The sequence below is a fragment of the Ranitomeya imitator genome, chromosome 7, assembly GCF_032444005.1.
Source record: "Ranitomeya imitator isolate aRanImi1 chromosome 7, aRanImi1.pri, whole genome shotgun sequence".
In the NCBI taxonomy this organism is placed as follows: domain Eukaryota; kingdom Metazoa; phylum Chordata; class Amphibia; order Anura; family Dendrobatidae; genus Ranitomeya; species Ranitomeya imitator.
The window spans coordinates 55,879,458-55,900,832 of record NC_091288.1 but is presented as its reverse complement, the minus strand read 5'-3'; the positions used below and the strand labels follow the sequence as shown (position 1 = coordinate 55,900,832).

General features: G+C 43.8%; 1 protein-coding gene across 1 annotated transcript; it reads left to right on the top strand.

Annotated features, from left to right (window-relative positions):
• Nucleotides 1-5,146: 5,146 nt before the first annotated feature.
• On the top strand, nucleotides 5,147-20,018 carry DUSP19 (dual specificity phosphatase 19). Its single transcript, XM_069733243.1, has 4 exons — nucleotides 5,147-5,486; nucleotides 12,906-12,952; nucleotides 14,032-14,184; nucleotides 19,707-20,018. The coding sequence occupies exons 1-4, from the start codon at nucleotides 5,261-5,263 to the stop codon at nucleotides 19,929-19,931; spliced, it is 651 nt and encodes a 216-aa protein (XP_069589344.1). The 5' UTR covers nucleotides 5,147-5,260; the 3' UTR covers nucleotides 19,932-20,018.
• Nucleotides 20,019-21,375: the final 1,357 nt, after the last annotated feature.

Here is a 21,375-nt window from a genome sequence, read left to right as displayed (position 1 = left end):
GACTGCTGAGTTCAAGTATGCTTTTGTTAAGCATATTGTACCCAGCAGACGTTTGCTCACTCAAAAGCTTGATGGCACTGTGAAAGGATGCATTCAGCTGCAAAAAGTCAGGCGCATAGCTCCTTTCCTGACCTCTCTGGCGCTGCCGTCCTGACCACAAAGTTGGTCTAGATGTTGCGGCAGTGGCAGAGGGGTGGGGTAAAGGGAACTCTAACTCATCACCTGCAGCTTCAAGTGACGAAGTCCGCCCTGCTGCTCCAGCGCTGGTGGATGAGGCTGAGGGATCAAACGAAAGGGAAGGTGCAGAAACAGAGGGGTCGACGTGGTCCCCGGTGGCGGACTCTTGAGGGATCGCTCCAGAGGGGTGCAACTCTGATGCAGGCTCCCGAGTGCTGCAGAAAGTGCTGTTAAAGAAGAAAAAAAAAATTAGTATCTGGATATTACAATTGCCCTTGCTGCAAAAAAAATTGAAGGTTACACATTTTTACAGTTTGACTGAAAATATGTGGTGTTGAATATTTACCTTGTGCTCAGCAGCGTCGACCGGAGGAACGACAGGGCTCTGGCATGTTTGTATCTGCTCCTGCGTCCTCTAGATCCACTCGGGGCCTGCATCTCCTTATTGAATTCCCTCTTGAAGCGATCCCTGAGTGACCGCCACCGCACGATAATCCTGTTACCTGGAAAGAGAAAGCAAAAATTGGTTACTATACACCACATTAAATCATGCTAACATAAGGTTATGAAGTGTGAATACTTACGCGCTAGATCCTGGGCCCCAGCATCGAGTTCCTCCCAGTTATCCATAACAGCACTGCACACTTCCTCCCATAGCCGTCGGGTGATTAACTGGTCAGCATGGCGGCGGTCCGACATGTTCCACAGCGGCTCCTGACTTTGTACTGCTTCGATGAGGGTGTTCACATCGATGCCCTCCTCTTCATCATCTTGTTCGGGAGCACGCTGTGAAGCCTAACAAAAAGATAAGAATAAAAAGGGAAAGATTACAACACATGAATTTTACATTTTACTAAACACCAAACCAAAAAGGAACTTACTCTTCGGCGACCGCCGCGATTATCATTCCGACGACTATGGGAGGTGCTTTGAGGAACTCTACGTCGAGCCCCGGATTGTGAAGACTAATTTAAAAAAAATAATAAAATTAATAATGTTCTTTGATCGAGGCATATGTATTGTGTGCTGTGCTGAATGTTTGTGTTGGGTGTAGTGCATTGTATGTGAGGATCGGTCTGTTCAAAACTTACACTATGCGCTCCCGCTCCTTGTATTTCTCCACCCTGTCCGTCTCCTTCTGTTAGCCCCTCTGCTTCATATTCCTGTGAATACAGAATAAACACATAAAGGCTTAAAATACAATTGCCATTGTTGCACCAAAATAAAAAATTTATGAAGAAAAAAAATTAACACCTCAGTTTGCTGATGATGTGCTGGGGGGCTCTCAGAAGAAGACATTATGATCTTGCGTCTATCTTGGGTTGGTCGGTCCCTTGCTTGGGTCCACTTGGTCCCTAGAATCTGTAAGCATAAAGGGAGTTCTAAGCTACTATACAAAAGGATAGATAGATAGATGCAGCTTTCAGGACTTTACACTTACATCTGTTTCCAAAACTTGGGGCTTGCGTATAGCTTGGGTCGGTCGGTCCCTTGCTTGGGTCCTCTTGGTCCCTAGAATCTGCAAGTATAAAGAGAGTTCTAAGCTACTATACAAAAGGATAGATGCAGCTGTAGGGACTTTACACTTACAACTTTTTAAAAAAATTGGGGAGCCTGCTTGTGTACGTCTTGGGTCAGTACCTACAGTGCCAACTTATTTTTGATTTCCCCCACCACAAAAGAAAAAAAAAATTCTTAACCGTCAAACTTGATATGCACAAGCTGCCAAACCCTCTACCTCCTGTTTCCCCACAAAGAAAAAACCCCCAAAAAATCCCTTTAAAGCAACACCAAAACTACTTAGAACTTGATATGCGCAATGTGCATGCTGGTAAAACCCACCTAAACAAAGTTTAACCTTATAAAAAATGTTCCTCATTCGAAATTAAAATACCAATCCCCAAAATTGTTAATTATGATTACCCTACAGTTTGTATTTTCTAAAACCAGATAACATATTCTATAGCAAAGATTTGCATTACACATTTATATATATAACCTTTACTGCATGTTTACCCAATATTACATTTATCTTGAAATGAGACTACTGACAGTTTTGTGAAATTTTTATTACTATATTTTTTAAAATTTTCTTTTTTTTAGGGTACAGTAGGAGCTACACTGCTCTTTATTTGAAATACAAGTACATTATGGAAAACAACAAAGATGCAGAACACATCACACATCATTTATACACACACACAAAACACATTTTACACCACAGCTATTCAAAATACCAGCATAGTATGAAAAACATATAAACAGGGCAGGCAGGCACACGCACGCACGCACACACAGCCACCTTCTGTCTGTCCCTCGGCGCTCTGCTTCTCTGCCCTGTGTAAGCACAGCGGCCGGAAAGCAGAGTGGTGACGTCACCGCTGTACTCTGCTTTACGGCTGGATGGCGCTCACAATGCAGAGAAGCACAGCACGGGGACAGACAGCGGAATTTACCTTTTTTTTTTACTTTTACACTGGTAACCAGGGTAAACATCGGGTTACTAAGCGCGGCTCTGCAGTTAGTTACCCGATGTTTACCCTGGTTACCGGCATCGTTGGTCGCTGGAGAGCGGTCTGTGTAACAGCTCTCCAGCAACCAAACAGCGACGCTGCAGTGATCCGAATCGTTGTCGGTATCGCTGCAGCGTGTGACGGTACCTTTAGTAAATACATCAAAAATCAACATTAACCAATATGGCATTGACAAATGCACATGCAACCAACAAGATGCAAACAAACATACCTGCAAGCAGAGTCATAACGCAAGCATAACACATGAAAAGGCATAATATTGACGAAGGCATAATAAGGTGCAGGCACGTAAAAACACATACATACAAAAGCACACAGCAGTACAAAAATACACACACACACACACGGCCATCAGTCCTCCAGCTGGAGCTTGATATATTCACAGTGGCAGGCCTCGGGGTGGATCTGGACTGTAGCAGGGCACTGGCTGTTGCAGGACGACGGCAGGCCTCAGGTTGGATTCAGGTTTTAAAAGCTCTTGTTGTACTCAGTACGTCATACACAAATGCACACACACGCACGCACGCACGCACGCTGGATGGCAGTACTCACATGCCTGTCTCAGGCAGGGTCTGGCTGGCACAGCCTCTCTGGCTGGCTGGCAGGGCCTCTCTGGCTGGCTGGCACGGCCTCTCTGGCTGGCTGGCAGGGCCTCTCTGGCTGGCTGGCAGGGCCTGGCTGGCAAGGTCTTGCTTGCAGGGTCTGGCAGTGTGTCTCTGGCTGGCAGGGCCTCTCTGGCTGGCTGGCAGGGCCTCTCTGGCTGGCTGGCAGGGCCTGGCTGGCAAGGTCTTGCTTGCAGGGTCTGGCAGTGTGTCTCTGGCTGGCAGGGCCTCTCTGGCTAGCTGGCAGGGCCTCTCTGGCTGGCTGGCAAGGTCTTGCTGGCAGGGTCTGGCTGGGTCTCTCTTGCATTGAAGGGTCTCTCTTGCTGGCTGGTACATTTGGGAATGACCTGTCCTCTTCATATAGTTTTTGGGTTGTCTGGGCAAAGTATCCACTTTTTGGAGCATGCTCAATCAAAAAAAGCGGATTGAGGCGACGGATCCGCCAAAAAGCGGATCGCGACGGATCCGTCGCCCATAGGCGCCCATTCTAAAAAAAGGCGGACACGACGGATCCGCCGCGGTCCGCCTTTTCGGCGGCGCCAAAAAACGTTACAAAGTCCGTCAATGTCTAGACAACGTCCGCCAAATATCGATGGATCCGTCGCATGGCGGATGGAACGGACGACCATCCGCCACAATCCGTCTCTAATGCAAGTCAATGGGAAAATAGCGGATCCGCCAAAAAAAAATGGCGGATCCGCCATTTCACGAAAATGGCGGTTTTTGACTGACGCCGAAAGACTGTAGTGTGAAAGAGGCCTAACAGGTGATTGTGAATATATCGTTACAATTACTCAATAATTACTCATAGGAGGGAAAATAATCAGCCAGCAGCTTTGTAACTATTGGAGAATTTCCAACCATGTGAGAATGACCATGAAAAAGGAAAAGCTGCAGCAAAGCTGCTAAGGCTATGTGCACACGTTGCGGATTCTCTGCGGATCGGCAGTGTTTTTTGTGGTGCAGAAACGCTGCAGATCCGCAATTGATTTACAGTACAATGTAAATCAATGAGAAAAAAAAATGCTGTGCACACTTTGCGGAAAATCCGCTGCGGAAACGCTGCGGTTTAAAAGAAGTAGCATGTCACTTCTTTTTTGTGAATCTGCAGCATTTTTGTACCCATTCCATTATAGAAAACCGCAGGGGTAAAAACCGCAGCAAAGCCGCAAGAAAACCGCAGCAAAAACGCACAAAAAACGCTGCGGAACCGCAGGTGCGTTTTCTGCCAGCAGAGGCAGAATCCGCACCAGAAATTCCTACGCCTAACCCGCAACGTGTGCACATTGCCTCAGGCTATGTGCACACGTAGAATGGGCCACTGCTGATTTTTCCGCTGCGGTTTTTAATGCGCATTTATGGCGGATTCTACTGCAGATTCCGCTGCGGTTTTCCATCTGCAGTTTTCTATTGGAGCAGATGGAAAACTGCTGCGGATTCCGCACAAAGAATTGACATACTGCGGAAAATAATCCGCTGCGTTTCCGCGCGGCTTTTTCTGCAGCATGGGCACAGCGTTTTTGGTTTCCCATAAGTTTACATTGTACTGTAAACTCATGGGAAATTGCTGCGGATCCACGGCTGCGGAAACGCTGCAGATCCGCTGCAAAATCCGCATCGTGTGCACATAGCCTTAGTGTGAGCTGGACCAAATGACTTTCTGCAGCAAAGTGCACATCTATAGATGCACCAAAGCTGCCAGCAGGGGGCGCTCCTGTATTGTGTCTGCCAGCAATGTTCCTCTTGTTGCTGCAGGCTTCACTTTTCTGGATTGAGGGTTGTACAGAGCAACCAATGGGACTTAGTGACAGAAGACCCAATGGCAGGCGGTGTAGAATATATAACAGCAATTTGTGCCCACAGACAGAAGCTGACACTGCAGGGATACTGGGCAGCTGTGCTACCCCCTAATCCTCCGCTGCTTCTAGGGGACTGAACACCCATGTGATGCACTCACTTGGAGATGAAATCAAAGGTTTCTCCAAAAACAGACTCAAGAAGCAATGTACGAGAGTGACAACCTTATCCGGGAAGAGAATTATAGAGACTTGGAAAGGTTCTCTAGTGCAAGTGGTGGATGATCCGGATCAGCAGGATGGACCGGCCTGTGGATATGTGCAGGACCTCAGCCTCGACCTGCAGATTGGGCTCATCAAGCCATGGCTTTTACTTGGTGAGTGGACGCACTGTGACTTGTTGTAATATGTTCTCCTTACTGTGTGTTATACAGGGCACAGCACTTCTAGGTGGCTGACAATGTTCTTAATAGTGGAGTGCCGCAATCTTCTGCAGTAATTAGGATAAGGCTGGAGTCACACGACCATAAATTCTCCCATCGGGTTGATTGTGCTAATGACACTCTGATCATAGTTTGATCCGATTCTTTCAGATGAGGAGAAGATGGAAAAAAAATGTCTCCATATTCTCCATTGTATCAGTGAGCGAAAATCAGACTGCACTCAGAGGTCATCCAAGTGCAGTCCGATGTTTTCCACGCACTCGTTGACTTGCATGGCCAAGTGTGAATATCAGATCCAACTCGGACATCCTACAGTTTTTTTTTGTTTTGTTTTTCCCTACGGACTGGCTCAGGACATGTGCACAGACAGCCCCATAGAATAACATTGGTCTGAGTGCGATCGGATGTTTTGTCAGATTACACTCGGACCGATAATATGATGGTGTGAGCGAACCCTAACATACACTGCTACTGAAGATCATCTTTTTAAAGGGGCTTTCTAGTTTTGGAAAACTGTTCTGTGGCTGCAGTTTGTTTGAGTTTCCTGCTGTCTGTTATCGTCTACAGCGCTGACGTCACATCGACAGCACTGCCGCCATTTAGTGAGATGAGCTGCTCTTGATGTCAGCTTGGTCAGAGCCGCTGAGCTCAGTTATTGTTTATAGTGATGTCGGCAGTACTGCAAGCAATCACCCACCGGGAGTAGTTGTGGTGACTTAATGCTGGACCTGGGGAGGGCGAGTGAGGAGAAATTCATTATGTGTTGGGTTTTTAATTAAAACAAATGGCAGCCAGGGACCATTTTTTTCCTGAAACTGCAAAACCTCTTTAAATGGAGAACAAGCACTTGAGGTCAGTTTTTTAGTGGTCGGCACAGGAGAAGATACTTGTTACAAACTTCAAACCCACCACATAAGAGGGAGGAGCAGCACCATGTTTAGCAGAATTTCTGTCTGTATATTCATCATAGAGAAAGCGGCTTTCTTTCTTCATTTGTGGCCAAGGTTTGGTCTACTACTATAGCTCTGACTACTGTAAATGCCTTGGCCAAAATGAAGGGACTTGTTGGTGTCCTTCCCTTGGACAAAATAATACTGCTTGTTGGTGTCCTTCCCTTTGCAAAAATAAAGGGACTTGTTGGCGTCCTTCCAGGTGGACAAAATAAAGGGGCTTGTTGGCATCCTTCCCTTGGCCAAAATAAAAGGTCTTGTTGGTGTCCTTCTCTTGGCCAAACTAAGGAGCTTGTTCGCGTCTCTCCTTTGGCCAAAAAAAAGGAGCTTGTTGGCATCTTTCCCTTGGCCAAAATACAGGATCTTGTTGGTGTTCTTCCCTTGGCCAAAATAAAAGGTCTTGTTGGTGTCCTTCTCTTGGCCAAAATAAAGGGGCTTGTTGGCGTCTTTTCCTTGGCCAAAATAAAGGAGCTTGTTGGCATCTTTCCTTTGGCCAAAATACAGGATCTTGTTGGCGTTCTTCCCTTGGCCAAAATAAAGGGGCTTGTTGGCGTCCTTCCCGTGGACAAAATAAAGTTTCTTGCTGGTGTCCTTCCCATGACCAAAATAAAGGAGCTTGTTGGCATCCTTCCCATGTACAAAATAAATGGGCTTGTTGGTGTCCTTCCCTTGACCAAAATAAAGGAGCTTGTTGGTGTCCTTCCCGTGGACAAAATAAAGGGACTTGTTCGTGTCCTTTCATTGGTCAAAATAAAGGGGCTTGTTAGCGCCCTTTTAGGGGCATGCTCAGTTCCTAACCGAGTGTCTTCAGCGTGCTCAGATAATATGTTCAAGTCCCCTTGCCTAACAATCCCTGCATGTGTAACAGCAGCGAGACATGCAGCCGCGGGGACTCAAACATATTTTTTCAGCACGCCAAAGACACTCGGTTAATAATTCTACCTGTTTAATAGAATCATCCACATGGTAGTGATCATTCAGTAGACACTACGCTACATGGTGTAGTATCGAAATGGCACAAGACCATATTTCCTTCTGTTGCTTTATCAGACAGAAACAGACATATTCAAAGATATGTAGGTGAAACTATATAATCCATCAGTGCTCTATTACTGAATATTGGGTCATGCATGAACAGAGTTGTAGCCAAAAGTTTTCCGACTGACATAGATTTTGTTTTTTGCATTTTTCTGCTTGAGTGATTTAAATCTTATAGACAGATGTTTCTATGGTTACTGAAGTACAATTAAAATAATGTCATAAGTTTTGAAACGTTTATTGACAAACTAGATGGCAGCCCGATTCTAAAGAATCGGGAGTCTAGAATCCATATATACTTTATTTATTCAAATGTAAGAATAATACAATTAATAAATAATAGTAAGAAAGAACAAAAATAATAGGCAGTATATGGAGAAAACACCAAACAAAAGTTCAAAATTGGTGTGAAAATGTCACTGAACCACTTCACAACTAAATATATATAGTTTTGGTAAATGGTATTATCATTTTTTTGACGAAATTCGGCAGGAGCTTGAAGAGCAACGTCACTGGGCCCGCCTCCACGCAGTAGAAACTTGCTGTGAGGTAAAAATTCAAAAATCACACCAAAATGGCGGGCGGAGTGTGTCACAGTATGGCACGTTTCTGATTGGTCGCTCGCAGCAGGCGGCAACCAATCAGACACTGGACACTGTTGACGTCACTTATCTCCGGACATTAGCTCCGGACATTAGCTCCGGACATTAGCTCCGGACATTAGCTCCGGACAAAGCCACGGAAGTTGGCACAAATTGCAGGAAGTAGTATTCTAGGCAATTATATATTAGATACACTAACGAGCAAGGTCTGTCAGTTCTGGCGTGAAAAACACGGCAGTGGAGATGGCTCATATGCATCTTAATAGTGAGATCTCAGACGTCAATACAAGTACCGATACAATCTGGTTCATAGCCATTTTAAGAGATCAACCCCGTTGGGAACTTGGCTTGACCGTAAGACATGTGGGTTTTTTAGATGCGGAGGCTGTGTTAATTGTCGATTTATGAGACCAGGAAAATTTATCCTCAGCTCTTCAACTGGAAAAAAGTTTTACATTCGTGATTTCGCTAATTGTAAAACCAGTGGACTAATCTATATAGCTACATGCAGCTGCCCAAAAGACTATGTGGGTAAAACTTGGAGAGAGTTTAGGAGACGTGTAGGGGAACACATGGGGGATATTAAGCACAGGCGTGATACCCCTATAGTCAGACATATGAATGATTTCCATGGTGGCAGTGTTAACATATCCTTCAGCATCATTGAGGTATATACGCAGAATCCAAGGGGAGGTGATTTTGATAGACTCCTCCTACAGAAGGAGTGCGCATGGATCTATCGCATTAATTGCATAGCCCTACGAGGCCTCAATGAAAACGTCTCCTATGCATGCTTCTTGTAATTATATATATATATATATATATATATATATATATATATATATATATTTGTAATTTTCCACTTGTATTACTTTAAGGTTGGGGTCCCGTGAGATGGGCTTAGTTTGATTTGCGGTTGCCGGCTATGGAAATCTGTTGCTAACCATGCTACTATTTTATCCTCTATATGTTAAGGGGAAACACAGTATTAGCTGTGGCTATCTGAGACATCAACTTTTGTTTATATCAATAAGGTTCTAAGAATATTCTATACTGCACTATATACATGTGATCAGCCTACATGCTATGCTAATAGGTTTATAATAATATGTAATACTAGATGGCAGCCCGATTCTAAAGAATCGGGAGTCTAGAATCCATATATACTTTATTTATTCAAATGTAAGAATAATACAATTAATAAATAATAGTAAGAAAGAACAAAAAATGGCTGCACTCACCAGCTCTTGACAATTCTTGTTATTTAAGGTACAGTTACACAGGATCCATGAACATGCTTATGAGGGGAGGGATGAAAGACATCAGACGACAACTTTGCGTGTTGTGGCAAATGCCACAACAACGGTTCTTTGCTTAAGAACAATAATGTAAATAATAAATAATATGTATCAATAACTATGTATATTGGTATGTTCTATGACATTTTAAAATATTTCATTATTATGTGGAAAGGCTCTTAGTACCCATACTGGCGCATACTTGTGTGCCCATCAGGTATTAAATAGGCAGTTTATATTGCAGAGAAATTGCTGGGCAATAATGGACAATGTCCTTATGTGGCAAATAATAGAGCAATATACCCAATGTGGCAAAGAAGAGGTTAATAAACGGCAGTCTCTCAGTATAACAGTCAGTGAATAATAGGCAGTATATGGAGAAAACACCAAACAAAAGTTCAAAATTGGTGTGAAAATGTCACTGAACCACTTCACAACTAAATATATATAGTTTTGGTAAATGGTATTATCATTTTTTTGACGAAATTCGGCAGGAGCTTGAAGAGCAACGTCACTGGGCCCGCCTCCACGCAGTAGAAACTTGCTGTGAGGTAAAAATTCAAAAATCACACCAAAATGGCGGGCGGAGTGTGTCACAGTACGGCACGTTTCTGATTGGTCGCTCGCAGCAGGCGGCAACCAATCAGACACTGGACACTGTTGACGTCACTTATCTCCGGACATTAGCTCCGGACATTAGCTCCGGACATTAGCTCCGGACATTAGCTCCGGACAGGAAGTTGGCACAAATTGCAGGAAGTAGTATTCTAGGCAATTATATATTAGATATATTTATTGTGGTTCCTAGCCAAATCTGGTATAATGAATCGTATAGTTATCATGGCCCACGGTAAATTTTATTCATTGATTTGTTAGTATATCACCAAACATATTAGTTTCTTTCCGTATCAAATACTGCTATAACTGATAACCTATAAATTATCTTAATGAGGGCGCACGCTCCCTTCTGTAGTCACACCACTTTTGTTTCCTGCGCTGGTATAGGCACCAATTAGTACTACGCTGTATCTAGGTTAGCAGCATAGTTTGCGCAAGCGCAGTGTTGTGCGGTTCAGCTGACACGCATATCGATATCATCTCTTGTAGCGACTGTGCGCACTGTGACATCCGGACATGCGCAGATCCTGTGTGGTTCAGGTTTCACGAACACTGTATCTAGGTTAGCAGCATAGTTTGCGCAAGCGCAGTGTGGTGCGGTTCAGCTGACACGCATATCGATGTCATCTCCTGTAGAGGCTGTGCGTACTGTTACATCCGGACATGCGCAGATTCTGTGCGGTTCAGATGACACGCACGCCGAGAGAACACGCATGCGCAAAACTCGCCATGCGCAAAACTTGCTGCACACAACTTGCTACACTAACCTGTCACATTCAACTCGACACACAAAAAGTTGCTACACACATGTCGCCACACAAAACTCATCTCACAAAAGTCGCTACATGCATGTCGCCACACGCAACTCAACACACACAACTTGACACACGAAACTCGCCCTAAAACACACACAAGTCTGGTATTATCCCTCAAAAATAAAAATCTGATTAATAAGCAGACAAACTACAAGAGCAACAAATGTACCATATAGGACATACGCCAGCTGTCAGTCACGACCTGTCTATTATGTGTATGTGTGAGCTAATATATACTGCCAGGGGGGAGGGCTTCCTGTTGGCTCGGGATTTATCAGGCTGCCAATTTAGCTTACAAATACTGAGGTAAAAATACTGACCAAATAACGTGTGAACGAGGTCTAATACAGGAGGAGATGACATACAGATATATACTATGTACAGGGGAGATAACACACAGGTATATACTATATACAGGAGAGATGACACACAGGTATATACTATATAGAGGAGGAGATGACATACAGGTACATACTATATACAGGAAAAGATGACATACAGGTATATACTATAAACAGGAGGAGATGACACACAGGTATATACTATATACAGGAGCAGATGACCTACAGGTATATACTATATACAGGAGGAGATGACATACAGGTATATGCTATATTGTTGTGAAAGGTAATTCAGTACCACAATGGACATAGAGGTCAGCGCACATACAGTGACCTGGCAATAACCCAAAAAACAAGAACGAGCTCTGAGACGTGGGAACTCTGTTGACCGCAATCCCTAATCCTCTCCAACCACACTAAAGGCAGCCGTGGATTGCGCCTAACGCTGCCTATGCAACTCGGCACGGCCTGAGAAACTAGCTAGCCTGAAGATAGAAAATAAGCCTACCTTGCCTCAGAGAAATACCCCAAAGGAAAAGGCAGCCCCCACATATAATGACTGTGAGTTAAGATGAAAAGACAAACGTAGAGATGAAATAGATTTAGCAAAGTGAGGCCCAACTTTCTGAACAGAGCGAGGATAGGAAAGGTAACTTTGCGGTCAACACAAAACCCTACAAAAACCACGCAAAGGGGGCAAAAAGACCCTTCGTACCGAACTAACGGCACGGAGGTACACCCTCTGCGTCCCAGAGCTTCCAGCAAGCAGAAAAAAACAAATAGACAAGCTGGACAGAAAAAAACAGCAAACAAATAGCAAAGAGGAACTTAGCTATGCAGAGCAGCAGGCCACAGGAACGATCCAGGAGGAAACAGGTCCAATACTAGAACATTGACTGGAAGCCAGGATCAAAGCACTAGGTGGCGTTAAATAGAGAAGCACCTAACGACTTCACCACATCACCTGAGGAAGGAAACTCAGAAGCCGCAGTACCACTTTCCTCCACCAACAGAAGCTCACAGAGAGAACCAGCCGAAGTACCACTTGTGACCACAGGAGGGAGCTCTGCCACAGAATTCACAACACTATATATAGGAGGAGATGACATACAGGTATATACTATATACAGGAGGAGATGACACACAGATATATACTATATACAGGGGAGATGACATATAGGTATATACTATATACATGAGATGACATACAGGTGTATACTATCTATAAGGGAGATGACAAACATGTATATACTGAGGTGAAAATGAGAGGTGTGAGTGCAAAATGAGAGGAGTGAGGGAAAATAGTGGAGTGATCGGAAAATGACAGATGTGAGGTCGAAATGACAAGTGTTAGGGGGGAATGAGAGGAGTGAGGGAAAATAGTGATCGGAAAATGACAGATGTGAGGTCGAAATGACAAGTGTTAGGGGGGAATGAGAGGAGTGAGGGGGAAAATAAGAGGAGTGAGAGGGAAAATGAGAGGTGTGAGGGAGAAAATGAGAGATGTGAGAGGGAAAATGAAAGATGTGATGGGGAAAATGAGAGGCGTGATGGGAAAATAAGAGAAGTGAGGTGCTATAACTAACCACAGATATTTACTATGCCCAGGCAACGCCGGACTCTTCAGCTAGTTATGTATAAAAATATTCTATCCTGTCCTGTACATTGATGTTTTACTCTTCTTTTGCCAGGGTCGCAAGATGTTGCCCAGGACCATGATACACTGAAAAAGTACCAGGTAAAACAAATGTCCCCGATAGCAAGGTGAATGGTGAAGAAACGTAATGGGCATGGGGAATGAAACTTCATCTACAGCCTTCTATCTACACGTTTGGTGCTCTCATTTATTATTTAGGATGTCCTGTAGATAGATAATCTGCACTTTTTAAATGGTGAAGGATACAATTCAGGTAGTTTTACTTCAACCAGACAATCACGTTTCATTCTTGCAACAAAATTTTTCCTGGGTTTAGTAAAAGGGAAAATTATCCCAAATAAATGGAGGCTTATTATTATAAGGAACTGGCAAGGCTACTGATATCAGATACCAATATTCTGTCATAAATGTAGCCTGCAGCACAAGTGGGATCAGATTTTCCATGTAGATTTATACACATACACAGATGTTGACATAGATGTGTCATAAGCAGGAAAAATGAGCAGACATAGATCTGAGAAGGGCTAGATTGCGATGGCTGGATAACTGGGTCAGAGCATCTCCAAAACAGCAGGTCTTGTAGAGCGTTACCAGTATCCAGTAGCTAGCACATTCCAGAAGTGGTCCAAGAATGGACGACTGCGATCTGACATCATGGTCACAGGGGCCTAAATCTCATTAATGTGGGAAACAAAGGCTAGTCTTCTGGTCTGGTCCCATAGATGAGTTTGTCTGAGCTCCTTTGATGTGATTTATGACCAAGATCACATCAAAGTTGAGTTAAACTTTGATGTTATCATAAATCGGATTCAAAGTGGTAAGAAAAAGATAGGTAAAGCTAGTAAAAACTGTCCCATCAGAATAAAGCCAAACGGTGGAACATTTTTAATATATACCGTATAAAGTTGTCTGTATCTAAAGTTCATCAAAAAGTTTGTAGGACCCCGGTCCAGTGGCCACGTCAGTGGTTTATCTTCAGTGACGTTATGGCCAGACTACTAATCGGAAGAAGTGCCGAAAATGCTGAAAGGTAGGGGAGGTTTGCAAGGCTCCGGTCCGCTGGTATCAACATGGCGGCTCGACAAGGGTCCTGTGAATCTTTCTGCTCAACTTTATCCTTTCATTTCAGAGCTTAGTTCCATGTGGTCTTTTCTGTCTAGGTCACACATATCTTGAATGTCGCATATGGAGTAGAAAATGTTTTTCCAGATGAATTCACCTATAAGAAACTTTCCATCCTTGATCTGCCAGAGACGGACCTATCTTCTCATTTCCCGGAATGCTTTGCTTTCATAGAGGAGGCAAGGCTGCAGGTAGTCATTTTATTACGTTCCATATCCTAGTACTTTTTAACATGATGTCTGTTTTTTCCATCACAGATAGGAAAGCATGATCACACACAAGACTGCTCTGATGTAAAGAGAATTTGTTACTTAGGATGGGTTCACATTTATACAGTGGAGCACTACATCGGGGTTTTGGATGTGCTTAATAAAGAGCATTGTATAAATGTGAACCCAGACTAAGTCATATCTCTTTATGTTAGGACTAGTGGCGAATGTGCTTGGATTAGGTGTTATCCGAGCATTGTTAGGTGCTAAGGCTAGCTTCAGATTGCGTTAGTGCAATCCGTTTAGCACCTAGCGCTAGCGGATTGCGCTAACGCAATGTGATATAAAGGGGTCGCATTAAACGTCCCCGCTCTCGCAGATCTCCGATCTGCGAGAGCGGGGAACGGACCGCGGGCGCGCCTCGGACGCTGCAAGCAGCGTCCGCGGCGCGCCACAAAACACCGGCACGTCGCTAGCGATGCGCGTCCCCATTGCTGTTAATGGGCGCGCTAACGGACGCGTTGCACAGCGTTAATTTTGCCGTGCAACGCTGTCCGTTAGCGCGGTCCCATTAACGCAATGGGAACCTAGCCTCTTCGGCTTGCTCAAATAATGCGTTTGAGTCCCCGCGGCTGCATGTCTCGTGGCTGTTCGACAGATGCAACACATGCAGCCACGAGACATGCAGCTGCACGCCGAATAATACATGCTCAGATAACACCTTATCCCAGCACGTTCACTCATCACTACGTAGGACAGCTATCGTGAACATTTGGGCACCATACCACCCCCAGAATGACCCAAGGGCTATCAGTAAATGCACCTTGCATGTAAAACTGTTTACCATCATGCTACCTTCACAGTTCTTTTCATCAAAAATGTATTATAGCGCAAGTCTGCAAATCGGCTGTGGGTGATGCTGTTTTCTATACAGTGCGTACACGTGTTTGATCCATTCACTGGGTCTAGACAGAGACATAACTTGAAGCTCCTAGATCTGTAACCGGTCTCCTTAATCTAGCATGTGCAGCTTATAGTAATGGTGTCCTAAACTTCCTTTGGGCATCACAGCCTGTATGCAACTGCTATCTATGCCCCTGCTACACATATGCCCTAGGGCTTAGAATAATTTGATCGATGACCTAAAGGCAGCAATAGTCATTAGATAAATGTAGGCTGAACCTGATTATTTTGTCAAGTCCGCCAACCATCTCATTTGTATGGAAGTGCCCCAACTCTTCCGTCACCGAAGCTGGGTGTTATTGTTCTCACCTGAGTTGAGCTGGCATCAGAAAACGCGTTTCATTAATTGACAAAAATGCAGGTAAGGGCTTGTACAGACGACCGTAATTATTGGATGAGTGCTCTCTGTCGTTTTGATGGAAAGCACTCGTCTTTTTTTTATTATACGGAGCCATGCACGTCTGTCTTTTTTTTTTTTCACGGACAGAGTTGATCCGAGGACAAAATCGCAGCTCGTCCAAGTTGATCCAATATTTGGATTTCACTGGGCCGTGCATGACAGTCTGAAAGACTGTACTCGGATGACATCTGAGTGCTGTGCGATTTCTGCAGCCTCACACAATGGAGAAGATGGACATTTTTTTGTCTCCATCTTCTCCTCAGTGTGCTCCAATACTCTCATTCGAGAACATCGGATCACACTGTGATCACATTCTGATTAGAGTGCAATTTACATAATCTTCCCGATTCTCTAGGGTGAGAGAAACTACTGCCATTTGCACCTAGCCGAACCCAAACTTTTTTCAACCCAACAACATAAGAAAATGGAGGAAATTATTTTAAAGGATTATAATCTATGTACGGTAAATTATACTTAAAGGATTTTTCCTCAGACTAAATTATGTTGTTAGAGGGGAACCTATCAGGTGACTTATGCTGCTTTAACCACGGGTTGAATCTTTATATATAGTATTCTCTGATGTGCTCCAGCATTTCAGAGGAAATATAATTGAGGATCCAGTAGGAAACTATAGGCACAGACAAGACGAATCTGACTCTGCCCTGGCCGGCTCCTACCAGAGCTGCAGCAGGTGATTGACACTTTTGTTCCTCTGTACACGCAAGGGAGAGACCTGTCAATCATCTGGAGCGGCTCTCAAAAGTGCCAGCTGGGGGCGGTACTGGACTACGCTCATCGCCGGCTATAGTCCCCGTATCTTCTAACTATAATTTCTCTGAAATGCTGGAACTTTTTATAGAAAAATATACTTTTCTGCAGTCATGCAGCCAGGCTGCCTTCGACTAATGCTGCCTGTGGTTTGGGCAGCATGGATCATCTGACATGTTGACATGTGACTGGACCCCCATAGTTCTTCACCCCTCTAGCCTGAACCACCCACATAATTCATGTTCCTTCCCCCCCGAGTGAAGTCTAGATCAATACAAATTAATTCACGAATTAACCTGACAGGCGGCCGGTGCCTTCCACATGCAGCAGTGATCTCTGTGTCCCCCCCTTTTATTCTTCGCAGGGGCTCAATCTTATTCACTACAGTCTGTCAAGACATCCCTGCTGAAAGGGGGTTGGAGGAAGCCATAAAGAAACGGAGCTGGTCTATTTTGAGGGCATTGTAGCCTTTCCCGACTCCAAAACTTGTATAGTCTATGTACGAGTGACCTCTGGTCTTTTGTCCCCACCATTTTTTCAAAAAAAACAGTCCTACTGTGGACAGGTAGAGATGTGAGTGACCACAATCATGTGGCATATGTTGGTGCCATATAATGAGTGGAATATTAATGTATTAATTTACTGTTATGATGCTCAAGGGACTAGAGGTTGGGAGTATGGCTGACACTTGTGTATTCTTTCAGCTTCTAACCCTCCAAAGACCTCTGAGTAATTCCAGGTATTCATTACCAAACATTATGGGTTCCCGGCTTTTTATTGGATTAACTTCTCATCAGATCTAATGTGGATTATTTATCATAGATTACCATCTTGGGAGATTAGATTGCACTGCTCTTTGTTATGTGCGGTGTTCTCTTTCCCTGTGAAGAATACTTTACAGGACATCTGAATCCCACTTTGCATAACGACCTCACTCGGGTTACATACCATCGCTGACACGTAGAAGTTTTCCGTTTTGTATACATGTGTGGACACACCGAAAAGCCTTCAGTGATTCCATCACTCAGTACGGTGTGAAAGGGAACTTTCCAATTACAAAAGCCGTTATACAATTTTGTGAAGTGTAGAAAGAATGAATATTTAATCAGCTATTATCCAATTAACTCATGAATTTGTTACATAATGCATGAAAAACTATTGCCTTAAGATCCCCACAAACATGACTTTAATAACTAAATTACTTATTATTTTCAAATTCCAAACGAATATGCATTAAGTATGTAATCGGCGGGCGTCCAACTGCTGAGAATTCCTCTAATCCTTGGTGTGTGTGTGTGTGTGTGTGTGTGTGTGTGTGTGTGTGTGTGTGTGTGTGTGTGTGTGTGTGTGTGGTTTTAGGAATTCCATTAGTCATCAATGCACAATTTGGAAAAAAACTTTTAGGCTGTGTGCACACGTTCAGGATTTTTTGTGTTTTTTCGACGGTTTGCTGCTATAAAAACGCAATAAAAGCGAAAAAAAACGCATACATTAAGCATCCTATTATTAGAATGCAATCTGCACTTTTTGTGCACATGTTGCGTTTTTTTCTGCGGCGGAATCGCATTCCGGAAAAAAAACGCAGCATGTTCATTCTTTGTGCGGAATCGTGGGGATTCCGCACACGTAGGAATGCATTGATTGGCTTACTTTCCGCATGTGGCTATGCCCAACATGCGGGAAGTAAGCAGATCATGTGCGGTTGGTACCCAGGGTGGAGGAGAGGAGACTCTGCTCCAGGCCCTGGGAACCATATACTTGTAGAAAAAAAAAGAATTAAAAATCGTGATATTCTCACCTTCCGGCGGCCCCGGCAGCCTTCCCGCTCCTCGCAATGCTCCAGTTCCCAGTAATACCTCATGGCAATGACCTGTGGTGACGTAAGGTCTCGCGTGATGCTACGTCATCTGGGGTCATTGCCATGAGGCATTACTGGGAACGGGACCATTGCGAGGAGCGGGAAGGCTGCAGGGGCCGCCGGAAGGTGAGAATATCACGATTTTTTATTTTTAACATTAGATATTTTACTATTGATGCTACATAGGCAGCATCAATAGTAAAAAGTTGGTCACACTTGTCAAACACTATGTTTGACAAGTGTGACCAACCTGTCAATCAGTTTTCCAAGCGATGCTACAGATTGCTTGTAAAATGCTAGCATTCTGCAAGCTAATTACGCTTGCAAAAAGTTAGTGTTTAGCAGGAAAACGCATGCCAATTCCGCATGCATCTTACCCGCGGTAGGAGTTGCGGAATTGCCGTGGAAATTTTTGCGGCAATTCCGGATGTGTGCACATAGCCTAAAAAGTGAAGATTTGATTAGTATTTTGTGCCCCCTCCCCCCAAAAAAAACTCTCCAATGGTGCCAACTCCACAGTCACGTGCAGGGAACTAGAAATTTGTCAGTATTCCAAAAAAGAACTACAGTGGCTGCCTAATCATAACTAGTACTAATAGTTCATGCCAAGACTTTCATGGCCCTTCACTCACCCAACCATCGTTCAATCACTGTATACAATTAGCATAGTTTACATATGGGGCCTAGTCAGGTATAGGCCGGGTTTAAATCGCTGTGTTTCATGGTCTGTATACGGATCCAAATACCAAACTGATTTGCGCTATTTAAATGGTGCTGTCAGAGATTGACAGTGGCATTTACATAGTTAAACAGTGATGGCAGCTAGCGCAGATCACTTCTGTTACATGCAGATGCCAGCTATGAATTACAGCCAGCCTCTGCCAAGTATGGAGAGGGCACAGCGCCTGAGCCCATTCCATACATACACGGGTGCACGATGGGGTGAAGAGTCTGACGAGACTCCACAACACAATTAAATGTAAGGTGTAGAAAAAAAAGAACTAATGCTTACTGTCCCCTGTACGGTTCTGGCCTCCTGCATGGAGTGAACTGCAAAAAAAGTCAATGATTCTCAGGGTGATCTGCTGTGAAGACACTGAGCTTGAACTGCGGTGACCTCATCATTGGCATTTTCCCACGGTCCTGAGGTCACCGCAGTTCAGCCCGGCTGGGAACCTCGATGATGTCACCGCTGGTCAATGATGCTGCGCTCACACACGGTCCGTGGAAACACACTGACATGTACCCATTCATTTGAATTGGTCTACCTGTGTAAGTGTCTCTGGTACGTGTGAAAACTGTCACCACGTGTACCGGACACACTGACGTGTGAAAGAGCCCTATAGAGGGACCTGCTTCATGGAGGCACCATCAAGAAGAACACAGAGCCATGCATGTGTCTGTAATATGATCGTTGGCAACATGCATTTTGTGATACAGGCTCCTTGTACTCGTAGATGTGGACATACATGTACCAATCATTGTTTTCATGCAACTTTTTTTTTTTTTTTACAGAATGGAGTGGTGCTAGTCCACTGCAATGCAGGAGTGTCCCGCGCACCAGCAATAGTCATTGGTTATTTGATGTACACGGAGAAGCTTAATTTTGCCAGAGCATTTTCAGTTGTAAAAAATGCAAGACCAGCGGTGTGTCCAAATCCTGGATTTATGGAACAGCTCCACAAGTATCAAGACTACAGTAAAAAACTAACAGATACTATCCATGAAAAAACAGATTGACTGGACTTTAACTTCCTCTTTGTGTTTGTGTCCTAATTGTTGTGTTGTTGTTGTTTTTTTTAAAATAAAGACGTGTGTTCTACAGGTTTTTTTGGAAAACCAGAGATCATGGTTTTTCTTTACCCAAAATAAGTGAATTACACAAACATATACGGTACATTTTTCCCAAAAGTGATGCTAAAGCAGAAGCAGGACCTGCAATGGCCTTTTACCTCCTCACCCCCACACTAAACAAAAAAATCATTGGTTAAGAAATCCACACACAAATGCAATGTCAAATTGTTATGTTAAAAATTAAATTGGGCATCATTATTGGCTGTGTACATACAGTATCTCACAAAAGTTAGTACACCTCTCGCATTTTTGTAAATATTTTATTATATCTGTTCATGGGACACTTTGATACAATGTAAAGTAGTCCGTGGACAACTTGTACAACAGTGTAAATTTGGTGTGCCCACATGCTCGCTGTGCCCCCTTATTTTTTGCTCCCTGAGCTGACATTTTTACTGATACCATTTTGGGACAGATGCGATGTTTTAATCTCATCTTATTGCATTTTATTCCAACGTTGTGCCGGCATTTCTGGCATTTTGCTATTTTTTCTCGTTACGCTGTTTACCAATCGGATTAATTTATTTTATATTTTGATAGATTGGACTTTTCTGAATGCAGCGATACCTAAATATGTGTATTTTTTTTTTAATTGTTTTCATTTTAATGTAAAAAAAAATGGGATGATTTGAATTTTTATTTATTTTTATATTTTTAAAAACTTTCTGTCTTACTTTAGACTCACTTCAATAGTCCCCTGAGGAGACTTAATTGATCGTCGGATCACCTGTGCTATACATAACGGTGCTTCAGTATCAGGTGCGGGGAAAGATGTGGGTTTGGCGTGTGGACCACATCAAAGGCAGGAACGCTACCTTTGGCGGAAATATACGTCAAAGGTCATGAAGGGGTTAAAGTCTTTACTGGTAGCCAAGCAGTGGAACCTTCGATTCTGCGATGGAGCAATGTCCTGTATAAAAATCATGGTTCTCTTGAAAAATGCAGACTTTCCTCTTCCAGTGATTGAAGAAAGTGTCTGCTAAAACTGGCAGGAGGTTTGGGAGTTGACTTTGTGTCCATCTTCAATTTAAAATGGTCCAACTAGCTCATAGCAGTACCCCATCTCCATCGTGCTGGCATCTCAGTCGAAGTGGAGGTCTTTGCCCATTGAACCAGCCACATGCCCATCCATCTATGATGAGTCACACTTATCTCTTCAGTTCTTAAAACCTTAGAAAGTCTGTCTTCGGATATTTCTTGGCCCAGTCTTGTGTGTTTCCAGTTCTGTGTCTTATTCAGTGGTGGTCGGGGTTCAGCCTCCTTACCTTGGCCGTGTCTCTGAGCACTGAACACCTTGTACTTTGCCCTCCATAGAGGCTGCAGTTCTGGA

Coding starts and splice junctions, on each gene's coding strand:
- DUSP19 (XM_069733243.1), top strand. CDS start 5,261: ATGCACTCACTTGGAGATGAAATCAAAGGTTTCTCCAAAAACAGACTC. Junction 12,953..14,031: donor ATACACTGAAAAAGTACCAG/GTAAAACAAATG, acceptor TTTTCTGTCTAG/GTCACACATATCTTGAATGT. Junction 14,185..19,706: donor TAGAGGAGGCAAGGCTGCAG/GTAGTCATTTTA, acceptor TTTTTTTTACAG/AATGGAGTGGTGCTAGTCCA.